The sequence below is a fragment of the Cavia porcellus genome, unplaced genomic scaffold (assembly GCF_034190915.1).
Source record: "Cavia porcellus strain 051 isolate PalLab524CR breed Dunkin Hartley unplaced genomic scaffold, mCavPor4.1 scaffold_14, whole genome shotgun sequence".
Lineage (NCBI taxonomy): Eukaryota > Metazoa > Chordata > Mammalia > Rodentia > Caviidae > Cavia > Cavia porcellus.
In genome coordinates this window covers 66,679,408-66,695,547 of record NW_026947497.1, presented here as the reverse complement: position 1 = coordinate 66,695,547, position 16,140 = coordinate 66,679,408, and the positions used below count along the sequence as shown (strand labels likewise).

Sequence of the window (16,140 nt, the reverse complement as noted above, 5' to 3'; positions counted from 1 at the left end):
CAACACTTCTCTGAGAGAAATGCCAATAAGCATCACAGCAGGAAAAGGCATCCAAACTCGCCCTCAGGGCGGATGCCCTCCAGGACAGCCTCGCTTCTTGGTCAAGGGGTAACCCTCTGTCTACTTCATAGTCAGACCCACATACACTTCTACACAGTTATCTATGTGTTCTGACTGACTCCTTCACCAAGGGCACCGAAAACTGAGGGCCGTGGAGCTGATGAGCTGACCCCTCACTGTCTCAGGACCCGGCTTTCTGCTTCCATCCAAGGCTACCTGTCTCCTCTAATTATTTATCCCTTCATCTACAGCGCTCATTGCCACCAGGTTAAACTTCTGAAAAACTTTATTTTTATAAATTCTTTCTCACAAAATTCCAATTTCTTTTTTTCAGTTTAACACTTAGAACTCTGGTATGAAGTGAAACTATCAAATTTCTGAGGGTAACGGGCTTACCGTTTTGGTTCACATTCCTGAATGCCTACAAATGCACCCACATCCACATCAACCCAGCAGTTTTTAAAGAAATACCTCAGGAAACAGGAAGCAAGTTCTCAAATGTCCTGTTCCAGGAAGAACGTATCAAAGGGACTATCCTTACCAGGGCCTGGCTAACGTTGCCCCCAGTGGCCAGGGACTTGAAATGGCTGCTGTTATAAACCAGCTGAACTTCTGAGATCTCCACCGTTTCCAACTCCTCTTGCGTCTGGCGGTCAATCACATGCAACTTCTCCACACTATCTAAGAGCACCACTGTGCGTGAGTTTATCCACTGCAATTCAAGCACAGGACAAAATCAAAATGAGGTCCAGCTCACATAATCAATTGGGACAAAAGGAAAACTTGGCTACTCAGTTACACTGCATTGAAAACCGATCCATTTAATGACTTGTGTGGCAACACAATCACACCATGAACTACTCAGGGACAGCCCAGAGAAAATATGGTACTGACTTCTAACAATGTTAAAAAGACACTCTGAGAGCTGGGCATGGTGACTCATGCCTATAATCCCAGCACTTGGGAGGCTGAGGTGGGAGGATCGTTTCGCGTTTGAGACCAGCCTGGGCTACGAAGTGAGCTCAAGGCCAGCGTGAACTGCATAGCAAGGCGCCGTCTCAAAAAAAATGATACTCTGAACCAGCACTCTGGAGGCTGAGGTAGAAGGATCACTGTGAGTTCGAGACCAGCTGGGGCTACACAATGAGTTCAGGGTCAACCTGAACTACACGACAAGATTAGGCCTCAAAGAATCCCCAAAATTAATCAATCAATTTTAAAATGACACTTTGATAGTGTAAGTGACTAAGAGCTATGTCAGAAAGATTATAGGATACATGGGTTTTTGTAAGTTTTTTTTAAAGGTGTATTGGCACAAACAACTTCAGCACAGAGACAAACTCCTCATATTTATACCAGTAAAAACAAAAAACCAAATGAAATTTCATAAACCTAGTTGGTCAAGGGCTGATTGTTAGCACTGAAGTGATACACATTTTAATTAACAGAAGGTATGTGAAAAATACATTTCCTCCCAAATCTCCCTAAAAATTACTCCAAGTGCTTCCTTGCACTTTCTCTGAGATTCGTGTTAACGGATTTGTATAACCTACTCCATGTTACCAGAGAGTATTTGTATAAAGCCACAACAAAGAAAGCCAAGTTAGAAACATTAATTTTCCAACATATGCAAAAGTTACACTCTGTACTGTGGCCACTGTAAGGCTCCCCCTTCAAACTCTCTCTCAAAAAGGGGGAGTTTGATATGCAAATATTTTACAAGGAACTCTCTTATAAGGTGTTCTCTTAATTATTTTGAAAAACAAAATTCTGTGAATTCCCACAGAATATTATACCAGGCTTTAAAACAACTGTGTGCCACACAGCTGTAATCCCAGCACTCAGGAGGCAGAGGCAGGAGGATCACTACAAGTTCAAGGCCAGCCTTGGTCACATAGTGAGACCCTGCCTCAAAATAAATACATACATACATACGTACACACACACACAGAGTGAATGCTTCACATACTAAGTTCAGCTAACGAAGATGAAGCTGAAACTAGACATCTTCTGGAGAGATTAAATGATACGAATTGAGGCCCCAGAACTATGCAAGCCCTTTGCAAAAGGCAGATGCACTATGCACCATTTTCTCAGAATATAATTTATGGTACCATGGAATGGTCAAAAACAACTGCCTAGCAATTTTCTCTCTGCACAGTTTATAGATTGTGGCAGTGTTTCTGTGATCCATACGGACACAATCAGCACGCCTGGCTTCCTGAGTCCACTGTTTCCACAACGGTAGCCACATGGTTCTCTAAGGAAACTTCAGTTTCTGACACAGACTGCAAGGAAGAGACAAGTTCTCTCTCCCAGAAGACTGATGAGGCTCAAATGAGATGTGAATGTGTAAATTCCAAGACAGACAGGAAATTATTCTTGCTAATGAACACAGGATCATAGCAGAAGATATGATTAGCAGGTATACTTCCAGTAAAATATCTCAAATATGTTTTTCTATCCAAATACTCAAAGGTGACTATGCAAAGTCCAGACTCTGATATTTCAGTGTTTCTTAGCTGGAATAATCCCCAAATGAAGATGGTAAAAGCTCCTTATGCCACAGTGATAGATGGACCTAAGTATTTCTGGCATCAGACTGACACTGAAAAACTTCAGTGTTTAGAAATTAAGAGTACAGGGGCTGGGGATTTAGCTCAGTGGTGTAAGTGCCTGCCTTGCAAGTGTGCAGTTGTGAGTTCGATCCCTGGTACCGATTAAAACGAAAAAGACGAAAAAAAAAAAAAAAAAAAAGAAAGAAATTGGAGTACAAAATGCTGGAAAGCAGACAACAGATTGAAGCTGCACTATCTGATGTTCTCATACTGGAAGTCCTTGTATGATAAGATATAAAAACAGTGGGCATCACTATAAACCATATACCACTAATATTCTTATTTGTTTGCTTGTTTTGAGACAGGATCTTGCTATGTTCAGAACGGCTTTGAACTCACTATGTAGCCCAGGATGGTCTTGAACACATGGTGATCCTCCTGCCTCAGCCTCCCAAGTGCTGGAATCACAGGCATGTGCTACCATGCCGAGCTCTAAAACAGTCTTGAACGGTCCTTCTGAGTTCCTGTTGGTTCCCATGCAAGCCTTTCTATGTTGCCTTTCAGGGTTTAATATTTCAGAAGGTATATGACCTCAACAGGGAAATGATCATTTTTATGAAATAATAACAATTTATTGGAAATAACAATATTAGAAATCAAAAGGGATGTTTATGACATCCTTTAAGCAACTGCTGGTTTGAGAACCAAAGGTAAAAATATTCATGAGAAAATGGAGAAATATTTTAAGATTAGTATCGCTGAGAGCCATCTGCTTTATGAAAAAGATGAGTCAAAGACCAAGGGGCCCTTGGGACCTCCAATTCTGACATTGGACTTAAAAAATGAATAATAAGCCTGCACAAGATAAAACAGTATATGTGGAACCACAAACAGGTTAGCTCTGGGAAAGAGCTGAGAAAGATTTAAACATCCCTAAAATCCAGGAAGTGAATTCTATGACCTTGGAACTGGTAATATCTTTGAAGCTCTTGAAAAACCCATGTGAGGGTAGACTTGATTCTGCGGTACTAGCAGGTACTAAAGAGTGCCATTTGGTTGACCAAGCACAATTTAATGATGAATTCCTAGTTAGACTATTGCCACATGCCAGTGAAACAACAGAGATCTTAGTATTCTATGTCTTCAGGGTTCCACCTTCCCCTAATGAAGAACCAAAAGAATTCCTGAACTAGAATCCACTGAGTTACAGTGTTTTCTAGTCAGAGATAAAGAAAAAAGAGGACTTAGGTCTGCAGCAACCAATTTAGCTACTGTCCTGTGGCACTGAAGCCACCCTGGGACCATTTACAATGCAGCTGCCTCATAACGGTGAAGCCAAGAACGTCCTTAACCCAGGTCTCGCGAGGACACCATTTGTAATGGTCAGTGAGAAACCCCAAGAGCCTGGAAATTGTGAGAACATGAGAAAGGCAGGACGGGAGGACCCTCTGGATGGCCAGGGCTGCCAGGATCTGCACAGGGAGAACCGTGACCCCAAAGGGCACACAAATATGTCTATCTGAAAACTTCACAGGATATAAAAACAGTGCAGCCATTTCATCACTGTTATCTTTGTTTTTTGAAGAAGAATCCAGTGATGGAAGGGAACACAATTATGCTTCACCACAGAATGGTTTGGCTCAGCTGTTGAATATCTACATTTTGAAAGGATTTACTGTTGGGTCCAAAAGTGTTGTGTGGTCAAATCTAAGAAATACACGGTCTAAACATGAGGTTTTTGGAAGCAGTTGAAGAAAACACAAGGTTCTGAGCCTCCCAAATGGTATGGAGGAGAAAGTGAACTCTGAGGATGTCTGGAACTGCATAGCCAAGTCGCTGAGACTTCATTCCAAACGGTGGGAAAAGATCTTTATTTCCTGTCACCAGATAATACTGCTTCTAAAGAAGAGGGGTCTGGAGGTGACCTCAGTTTCTCTCAGGACCCAAAGATGTTGACAAGTGACATGTCATCCAGGCCAAGAGTACTGGAAAAAGCCAGAAGCATGTCACTACAGGAAGTTGTCACTTTCAAAAACTAGTATGTCTCGAAAATAAAATAGATCTATATACTATGATTGCTCTATTTATGGATTTGGAATCTTTCCTCTGCTTTAATAATTTTTATGCTTCTGATCAGTTGGGAGGATTTATTATGTTAAACCATTTGTTAACACATTTCAAAAGGAAAAGTATTGGTATCTTTTCAATATAATGTTTATATTAAAATAGAAAAACATAGGCTCACAAGTCCATTACATGATGCTACTTAGGACAATGGCTTTCTTAGCATTAAAAGTCTCCTTTAGGACTTTTAATCTGATGAAGTTTTGGCTTGACTACCCAGTTAAACATTTCACTATTGTTCTGTTTGAATTAGTAGCTTTGCTAATATGACATGAAATTAGAATGAAGTTTATCCTTAAAGGAAAAAAAATAATTGAGTAATTATTCCTGAGATTAGGTCCTCAAAATCATAAGTGTTGATGCTATTGTAAATAAATCTTTATAAAGGTAATTTATAAAACATACAGTTAATGGTAGCATCACAAATATGCTGGCCAAAGGACAGATGAAAACACCAACTTCTCTACTGGTAAGACAATGGCTCCTGGTTATGGAGAAACTTTTCCAGTGACACATTTCTATACAGACTTAAAAAATACTGTGTGGGCCAGGGATGTAGCTAAGTGGTTGAGTTCCTGCCTTGCATGCCAAGGCCCTGGGCTGGCTCTCCAGCACCACCAAAAACAACAACAAAAAACAAAAGTATTGTATTTCAAATATCTTAAACAGAAGTGATGATGATTACTGGAAAACTACCAGATGATTCAAAAATTACTTCATGAAACATGTATGGAAAAACTGTCATAGGTTAAGTATTCCTTGTCTGTAATATTTGGGACTTGAAGTGTTTTGTATTCTGCATACACACATACACACACACAAACACACACACACATACACATACATATAATGAGATACCATGGAAAAAGACTCAATTTAACTAAAATTCATTTCTGTCTCATATACATAGTCTGAAGGTAATTTTATTCAGTATTTGTAACTCATCTGACCAGAGTCCATCTCATGAAGTTGAGTGTGGAATTTCCTGCTTACAGCATGTTGGTGCAAAAGAAGTTTTGGATTCGAGAATTTCAGTTTTCAGATATTCAGATTTTTCTCATCCTAAGTAATCATTCTGAATAAGAGACACTTAACCTGTGATTTTTTTTCCCAGACATGTTTTATAAAATAATTTTTTACTAATTCTTAAAAGATGTTCAACCTATGTTTCTAAATCATTAATCTGTAAGTCAGTGTAAAAATGTAATATGGGATGGACATGATAGTACAGGCAAGCAGTCCAGAACTCACGAGATTAAAGTGCAGGGTCCACCTGAGACCAGGTGCTCGAGAACAGTCTATGCAATACAGTGAGACCTCTTCTCAAAAAAAAAAAAAAAAAAAAAAAAAGTACTTTTCAATTTAATAACATAATTTTTTAGGATATAGTTATTTTATTTAAAATATTTAATAATCATAGTTCATGGAAGAAACCCTGGTAGCTCTAATGCACCATGGATGCAGAAAAACTACATGAAATAAATGGGAACATTTAATCTGAACAATACTCACAGTGAAGTTGATGAGATCATAGTACAGGTGAAGATACTTTTGCTTAGTAACATGTATTGCTCCAGATTCATCTCTCTTAACCTGAAGATGAAATGAAAACAACCAAAGCACCAGTTATTAAAGCGCTTTAAAAAATATGTATTATATCCCACCTAGGTAAAGTATGATTCCCTGTTCAGTGTAGACAAACCAAAACTACAGATAATTACAGAAACTATTTCACAAGTGAAAAGAAATCATTTTCTCCATGATCTGCACCAAAACCCAAAGCATGTCTGGCTAGTGGTGTACTTGTCTCTATTGGCAAACGCCATACATTTCTGTCATAACTCAAAACAACCTAACTTGATCACATCAGTAATCGTATTTAGCTAGCGCATATAATGGGACTAGTGACACGGTATAAGCCTAAAAACAGGAAGGAGGAGGAGAAGAAAAAAGAAGGAAAGGAGAAAAAGGAAGAGGAGGAAGAGGTGGAGAAGCAGCAGCAGCTATAGTGACAAAACAAGACATTCCTGAACTATGATTTATTATAGCTCACATAAGCCATAATTTTCCAAAAGAATCTCTAGTGTTAGTATTTTATTTGTGTGTACCTACACACTACATAATGTCCAATCATCCCTGTAATTTACTTTCTCCACTTCTGCCTCAAGGTAATAGAATGCTGAAGAAAAAGATAAAGCAGGAGATACACCTGGCTTCCTGAAACGACCAGGCTCCATTCGGCTGTGTCTCCTTGCATGTTGCCCTCAGCTCACGCTGGCCGTCTGTAAGTCTCAATTCCACTCTGCCATTTAATCCCATCACTTGCACTAACCTCACTGGATACCTTAATAAAAAATTGAGACCGCTTCATGTGAGGCCCTTCAGAGCATGCTGTATTTACTAAATTACCTGCTTTACCATAAAGGATGTTCTGGTAAAATGAATGTAAGATCTAGAGCCATGTGTTTAAGTGTAAGTGCCACTATTACAGCTGTGTGACCAAGAGCAATCACTCATTCTTTCTTAGTTTCCACGTCTGTAAAATGAAAACAAGTCTGTACCAAGTGGTTTTATATGCTGCATATGTCGAAAGTGTTTCATAAACTCAGAAGATCAATGCCAACATTACCTATTCCCCTAAGATTTTCTAAAATCCTCAAAGAAAATCACTTTGCCTATATAAACTCTAATTCCTCCTCCCTCCATCACTGTTTAATGTTGCTTCTCCTCTGCTGGCTTATTTAGTCCTTCCTCTTGAATGGCCTTTTTCCTTTTGCTACGATGTTTCTGAAATCCCTATCTTCAAAATAAACACAAAAAACAAACAACCCCCCCCCAAAGCCTTTCCTTAATTTCCTTCTTATAGACACTGTTAACTATATGTCTTCATCTTTTAACCAAACACTATGATTGTGTAATCTGTGTATCTGAAGAACTATTTCTTTAATAAAGCTCTACAATCTAACATCTCCTAGCCCACTGATAAGCAGTCGCTTAAAAAGGTTCTGCAGAACTACTTCTTGCTACACATGGCTACCTTCTCTTCAGTCTTCCTCTTTCTTGATCCTTGTCTACTATGGATATGACCCGGGAACTGACACTGTACTGAAGGCTTCCTTCTGTCTTCTGTGTGAGGCCACACCGCCCCATTTACCCTCCTACCTGGACATGCCTACAGGACATGGACCTGTTTCCTCTTCTTTTTCCTGTCCCTCCTACGAGTGCCCACCAAGGTCATGTGCTGGTTTATATAAGTGTCCCCCACAGGTCTATGCATTAAAGGATTAACCGTCACTACTGAAAGGTAATGAAATCTTCAAGAAATGGGGCTCAGCTAGGCAAAGTGGTACACCCCTAAAATCCCAACACTCTGGGAGACTGAGGCAGAAAGACCACAAGTTTTGAGTCCAGGCAACTTAGCAATTTCATTAGACTCCACCTCAAAAATAAAAAATAAATCAAAGAGTGGGGATGTAGGTCAGTGCAAAGGCTCTGGGTTCAAATCCAATATGGATGGGGGTGAGGGGTGAGGTGTTCAAGGAAGGAAGTTAGAACAGTGCGAGGAGGAGCATGCCCTTGAAAGGGACACTGGGACCCTCTCTCTTTTTTTGCTTCACTTCCCAGTCACCCTGAGGGAGCACCTTTTGGTCTACACATGTCACCACCATGATGGGCTGCCTCATCAAGGCCCAAAAGCCATGTGGCCAAATGGCCATGGACTGAAACTCCCAAAACTGTGAGCCAAAATCAACCTACCCTCTCTTAAATCAATCAATTACCTCGGTGGTTTTGTTACAGTTAACAGAACACTGGCCCACACAGCATGTGTGCTTTAGCTTTTGATTTCCTGAGCTTCAACTGTTTTCAATATCATGAAATTCTCATTCGTACTTCACTTACAGAACACCCCTGATAAAACACTCGAGAGTCTCAGCTTCAATTCTAACTCAACACACTCAATGCAATCTTTCCTTTCTTCTCTCTTCTCTTTTCTCTCTGCACAGGAACCCTCCTTTTTATTTTCTACCCAGATGATTTCCCTTTTAATATTTTTTTAAATTGGTACCGGGAATCAAACTCACGACCACCTGCTTGCAAGGCAGGCACTTATGCCACTGAGCTAAATTCCCAGCCCTCCTTTTAATATTTTTTATTCTAAAATGCAAAGATACATTTTATTCATGCCCTTCACTCCAAGATCTCTTAACTCACTACAACCAGCTACCTTTGTTTAAGCACCTCACACCTGCTTTATTGAGAATAAAACCTTCAATTTCCCTCCTTTCCATCTTTCTGTTACTTCTACATTAATCTTCCTAAAGTATCCTAAAGGCATTTAATCATACCTTTACCACTTTAATTACTTAAGAATCTGTGACAGTTTCCCATTACCAATTTAGGCCAAATCTTATGGCAATGGTTGACATGCTGTATCTGTAAGGGACACATTTTATCTATTAATATTTTAGGCTCTGCAGACCATACACTGTCATCTCAACTCTACCACTGCAGTGAGAAAGTAATCAAATATATAAACCAATGGAAAAAATTATATTCTACTAAAAATTTATTTACAAAAACAAGTGGCTAGTCAAATGTGTCTGATGGTTCAGTTTGCTAACATCTATTCTGGATCTACCCCATATATTCAATTTTATGTTCTACCATAGATTTCTCCCTGTCATTAAGTCTATAAATATTTATTAAGCATGTACTATATAGAGGTGGTGTCCTAGTGGCTAGAAATAGTCAGTATAATTGGTCTCCAAATTTATGGAGCTTTCAGTCAAGTAAGAAAGAAAAACATCAAACAAGTAATTTTTAAAGTACTGAATACTATTTTTTAAAAAGGAATATATAATAGGAAGCAGTAACAGTTCAGAGGGTCACAGAAGGCAGTGCTGACCCTGAGCTAAGATTCAGTGCAGAAGATCAGAGCTTTCCTGACAGAGACAACAGCATACACAAAGCACTAAGGCCAGGCTACTTGGGAAGCTGCTGCGGCATCCCGCCCAGGAACAATGCAGTTTAGCACAGGCACTGCCAAGCCAGCGCAGCATGCGCAGTTCAGGCTGTGGAAGCAGCAGCAGGAAAACAAAAAGGAAGAGTGTTGAGAGATTGTGGGGGTTGAATCAACAGGACTTGGTGACACAACACAACCGAAGGGAGAAAGAGGACTGAAAGGAAGCCTAGGTTTCAGGCTACAGAGACAAAGTGAGCTGCAGTGAAACATGCGCAAAGCCCTGAGATCAATTCCCAGCACCACCGACTCACAAAGTGTGCTCAGCTAGAAACCCGAGACCACACCAGTGTGTTCTGGGTTCTAACCTGAAGTAGTCTTCTTTCCTCTGAATCCTTAGCAAGTCCCCCAGGGCCTCTCTAGAGCATTGTGCACCTTTGCTCTCTAATTCACACCAACTTTTAATTCTCATCAAATGAGTAAATATTTAAGCTGTTCACACTAGTAGTAACAAGTATGCTGGTTTTATTTTTCAAACAGTAAGATAATCTATGTAAAAGAAGAAATGCTTTATACTTCCTTCATTTGCTCCTAGTGCAGAGTGCAGAGAACACAGTAGGTATTTAATAATTGTTCCCTAGTAAATATACAAACACATATGTAGAGGGCATTAATATGCCCACATTCATGTTTATACACATGAATAAAATATTAATTATTAGTCCAAAGAAGATGGATTTAAGAAATCATGAAAAGTTATGGAGGTGAGAATGATTAGCTTAAAGCCTTAAATAAAATTAAACATTCTGTCTCCAAAGGCTTATGATAGTAAAATAGATTTGACACAATATTCAATTACTGATAAGCCAGAAAAAGAGATGTTATAATACAAAACTTTCTAACAGACCCACCATCATACTAGAACTTACCAGTAGAAAATGAACAATATCTCCTCTGCAGAAAGCAAGCATGGGGTTCACATAATTATGTACTGCCACAAAGTGCCAGGCTAGCAGTGGAACACTGGAAGGATCCATCTAAAAAAGAAGAAAATGCACAAAGCCCTGAGTTCAATCCCTAGTACCACAGGTGGAAAAACAGGGAAAGAAAGAAAGAAACAAGGAAGGAAGAAAAAATTCTTATCATCCTAACAGAAGAACAAAGCAAAATCTCTGTTCAGAAATACCTTACAAATGGTGCTCCTTGATAAGTCTTTTTCAGTGTCTCCTAAAAATTCCCACAAAGCAAGGACTGACTGGGAAATGTCGAAGAGAACTTTCTCGGTTGATGGAACATTTTCTATCTTGATAAGGGTTTGGGCTACAAAACTGTAAGCATCTACCAAAGTTCAGCAAATGCACACTCAAGATTCATGCAGATCTGTACATAAATTTTACAACAAAAAAAGCTCTAAACAAATATTAAACTGCAGATGACAATATGCATGCTAAACACTTCGGGGAAAAAGTATTCATTTCCGCACCTTTTTCTAATACACAAAAATCTAAAATATGTAGTCTGAAGGGTAGATGAATAGATGTACATACATGTACTAAAAAAGTACCATAAAATGGTAGTAGTAGAATTTAGATGGCAGGTATGCAAATATTTAATGAAAACATCTTTTCACTTCATTTTAAAATGCTTATAATAAAATGTTGGAAAAAATACTAATAAAACATATGAAAAGATGTGACTACATCACCACAATAGAAACTTCAACTAGCCAGTGACGCTAAACTGGAAAATGTTAGTGGAAATCTAAGCCAGCCTTGCCACTTAATGGAAAGAAATGCTTTTCATTGTGCCCAGAGATTCACAGGGTACCAGTAAGAAAACAAAAATGATCTTTCTGGCTTCTGGAATGGCCCCAGTTATGTACCGCCCCTCTCCATGCCATCCCATCAATACCTTTCCTCAGCACAGAATAGAAGATCACAGCTCTCTAAAAATAACTAAGCAGAACAGAAAGGGAACCTGGGGTCTGAATAATGCAGTCTCGTCAGTATCTATCATCTTGAATACTGAAGTCCATAATGCTTAGGTCCCTTAATAAAACTGAGTAGTATTTATATACAACCTATGCACATCCTTCTGTACACTTAAAACAGCTATAGATTATTTATAATACCTAATACAATATAAATAAACATAAGCAGTTATACTACAATGGCTAGCATGATAACAAGAAAGTCTGTACATGTTCAGTATAGATGCAATTGGTTTTTTCTGATGTTTTGCTCTGTTTTGTTTGTATTAGGGACTGAATCCAAGACCTTCACACTGGGCTACATCCCCAGTGCTTTTTTATTTTTTATTTTGAGACAGTCTAAGTCACTAAGTTGCTGAGGATAGGCATGAACTTACCATCTTTCTGCTTTTTTTGGAACATTTTTCATGTATAATTGGTTGAATCCGCGAAAGCAAAAACTACAGATAGACAGGGCCAAGTGAACATTCTGAGAAGTACCAACCCCTAAGACAAGGCATCAGAGGCAGATGCTAAGGAAAGCATACACAGTAGCAGTATCTGTTGGATATTACAGTGGGGTGTACTTGATCAGTGTTCAGTGTCACTGTAGCAGACAGTGAGTCTGATCTGCCTCAGCATGGCCATCACACAAAAACAAGCATCCTTCAAACACTGAAAATCAAGCTTGGGACTCAGTAATGCATCATCTTATCCTTCAAATATAACAAAAGAATATTCCTGCCCTTAAAAGAGCATAAACAAGGCTAGGAAAATGCTGCATGATATTAGGTATGACCACAAAGCACCAAGATGTAGTATAGAGAGATTGTCAAATTGAGGTTAAAAACAACAGCTGGACACACACTTAAAGCAGTATAGGCAGGAAGTATAGATCTCAGGATTCCTGGTCATCAGCTTATCCTGCTTTGCTCAATTTAAGGTAATTCTAGACAGTCATCAGCACAGTACAGCACTAACTCCTGTTCTTCCTAGATTTTTGACAACTGCTTACAATTTGCCCCTTATAAGTCACTTTCCCCAACCTCCTAACATGTCCTTCCTTCATCTGCTAACAAGATGGAGACGCATACTTACACGTCCATAAGGAAAAGTCATCCACACCTTCAAGGATGGTTTCAATCCAATGACCAGTATCTTTAGGGGAAAAAATATTATTTTCAATATTTATCTTGTAATTTTCAAACCATCTGTGGTCAAAGCCTCAAAAAGCTACAAGTGTCATCTTTTAAATATGTCTACCTTTGTTAAGGATGCCATGGCCAATAATGAAAACTGCGTGATGGGATGATCTTTCAGCTCAGGCTTGGAATGCAGAGGCTCAATACAGCAAACTTCTCCCTTGGAACCACTGAACAGACATCTAGATTCGCAAGTTCTCACTCCCATCACTCTCCTGAAAATGTAACCAAAACATTCAGAATCATTTAGCAATGATTTAAGGCCCTGACCTCTCTAGCTTGACTCTTGTCCCTAACTACCCAAACTCCACACTACAGCGGCATGAGATCTCTACTGCGCACATCAGATCTGCCGTGCTTCTGTTAAACACACTCTACTGTCTGAAAACACCACTGTGCATAAAATAAAATCCAAACTCTTATAATCTACACTGTGAAGTGCTGCCTTCACCGTTTCCCCACTGCTGTCCTTTCTGACACACCCCAGCAGCCAAGCTCATGTCCATTTTAGCCTCTGTATTCAGTACTCCTTGGCTGGGACATTTCTTCCATAGCGCTACATTTCTTGGCCAGCTCTTCACTGAGGTCTTTCTTCAGATGTTACCTCCTGAGTTATCCTAAGTGTGCTCCACGACATTGACCTTAGTTCCTTCATGGCACACATACCTACTTAAATTATTTCACTTACATGTTTATTTCCTGTCTCCCTACCCTCACCAGTGAGAATGGAACTTCTTTCAGAATAAGGACCATGCCTAATTCGTAGCTGTAACTCTTGTATCTACATACAAGCCTCCTCACAGGGCATGCTCAGTAAACATCAGCTGAATACATTAGTATATGTTTGCAGCAATTACTCTGAGCTCAGTATGTAAAAGTTACAAAAAATACAAGAAATAAAGATAGGCACTGAACTTGAAAGAATTTATAGAAACATAATACACATTGAATAGTATGTTTGCCATTTAAAAAAAAAAAACTCAGGTTCATATATGTTCCTCCATGTAGTTAGAAAGTCTTTGCACTTATTTAAGAGTTATCAAGGCAATTCTAAGGCAATAAAAACCATTTTACACCTGGCCATTATGGTTACAATCAACTTGGCCTGGGGCCTAAATCAAAATTAGTGAGCTACTCCAAAACAGCAGTTCTTAAGCTTAACAGCATGTAAGAACTGTCTGGGGAGAATATTTCTAGAAGTCTGACTCAGACCTACTGAGATAAAATCAGGGGGAACCAAGCCTGTAACTCCACATGGTCTGTAAGCCTCCCAGGTAACTGTAATACACAACCATAATCTATTTTCAATTACATCAACTTTCCAGACCTCTTCATGTTCAATTTTAAATCATTAAACCAGAGTAAGTCTTTTCATTTGTCAACAAATGTCCATTAGTCTCTTACTTAAATGTCAATTCAAAAACAGAGCCTCCGCTGTCATTGCAAATTGCAAGAGTTGGATCATCTGTAAACTAAACAGAGACAGAATTTATTTTTTTGTAGATTTTTAAACAACCAGTCAAGTGTTAAGCTGCCTACAACATACATATTTAGCATGTGAAATAACCTAAACTACATTTAACCCACACTCCAACACACAAAATTATCCTTATTTAGGATAAAAATGGCTCTTTGAAAAAATGGGGCTTTCAAAAAGTAAAACTACCTTTCATCAGAATAAAATAAAAATACCAACTATAGTTGTTAAAAGCCCTGAAGTTCTCTACTTGGGTTCTTACATTAAGATTTTCTAACTTGCTATTAAGCAAACAGGATCATTTGCGTACACTTGGAGTTGTCTGGTTTTCAAGATTAAGGAAACAGTAAAATCACTTGGGAACACTGGAAAATAAACCTGCCTGAATACATTTTCTGAATAACTTAAGAGTTAATACACAAATCTGAAACGTCTTTGTAACTTTTTATATAACTCTTCCTGAAATATGTTATGTCCTTGATCTTCTTCCACAGGTTATATTTCAGTTATTATTACTTAACTTGAAAAACTCAAAATAGTAAGTATCTACAATGACACATATAAGGTAGGGTAAATGTTACAGTACACAAAATGAAACAAGGTATTTCATATCATTTACAATGACTAGTTTCCCACAGCCAAAGCTTTTTATTCAACTGAACTGAATGTATTGCAAAACATTCTTTTTCCTTGATCCTAGAAGAGCCATTGCTTATGCACATTCATGTGATGGTTCACTGCAGTGCAGGAAAAACAGAACTCATTTTTCTGTTAATTTTCTACTTATTGTATATATGTTTTAAAAGACACTTAAAATTAGTACTATACATTTATATAACTGTGCACGCACACATACACACTCACACACAAAATATGCAAGCCCAAACCATTACTGATGAGATGTAGGTACAATATTGCGAAAATGAGTAAGGGGAGGGGGACAGAAAGAATTCAGATGTATGAGGTACATGTGCTGGCTCCCCATGACAAATGTATTCATTCATTACATAATGCAAACGTGTACCAATAAGGAAAAGAGATTCAATAGAAGCTTTTAAAAAATACTGAAGTACAAGTGGCCCCATCAATCCAAGACTTCAGAAATCTCCAATCACACCTGTCTGCTCCCTAAGTCTGTGTCTGTACACACTGTATTCATCACTGCTCCCAAATGACACTATGCTTTGAATCTCAGGTACACCTTTCTATTTTCTCTCTGGTTATCTTTTGTTTTATTATTTCTCACAATAATTTCATCTTTTTGCAAATGCATTGGTCATTTATAAACACCACTAACTAGTTAGTCCTTCAATCAAGGAATAACTTGAGCAGTTACTATGGGTAAAACACAAAAATAAATTATAAGATTCTAATTTCAAAAATCTTAATTAACAGAGATGAGACAGATAATAAACAACTATAATGTATTGGAATTTGGCACATACTCTACTAGAAGAGGTCAAGACAGATTACCATCAGGTAGTGAAGGAGGAGTTCTCTCTACTTTTACTTGTCTTGGTTGTTTTCATTGTTACTAAATGATTCAGTGCTGCTTTGTCACAGAAGACTTTTTTGTAACTAACCTAGATGCAGCCATATAAACTCCAGATGCTTGCAGACTTTAAAAAGCATGTGCATGGATAAGACAGCTCTGCACAGCTAAGCAACAAAATATGTACTTGATTAAATCTAGAAGATCTGATTTTAGACTTCGCCAGTTATAGTCCTTTTATGCTTCTAAACATGGGCTTGCCAACACGTAAGAACCAAGGTTCACATGTATTTATATG

The 16,140-nt window shown here is 38.5% G+C and overlaps 1 protein-coding gene across 3 annotated transcripts in view; it reads right to left on the bottom strand.

Moving 5' to 3' along the window:
- The window catches only part of Vps8 (VPS8 subunit of CORVET complex), a 193,082-nt gene that overhangs the window by 143,407 nt on the left and 33,535 nt on the right, over positions 1-16,140 (bottom strand). For all 3 annotated transcript variants that reach the window (XM_063261176.1, XM_063261177.1, XM_063261174.1), the window contains exons 10-15: positions 14,278-14,345; positions 12,935-13,088; positions 12,770-12,829; positions 10,632-10,739; positions 6,255-6,335; positions 602-772 (exon numbers count right to left, since the gene is read on the bottom strand). In XM_063261176.1, coding sequence (XP_063117246.1) covers positions 602-772; positions 6,255-6,335; positions 10,632-10,739; positions 12,770-12,829; positions 12,935-13,088; positions 14,278-14,345 — 642 coding nt within the window. The remainder of the gene's footprint in view (positions 1-601; positions 773-6,254; positions 6,336-10,631; positions 10,740-12,769; positions 12,830-12,934; positions 13,089-14,277; positions 14,346-16,140) is intronic.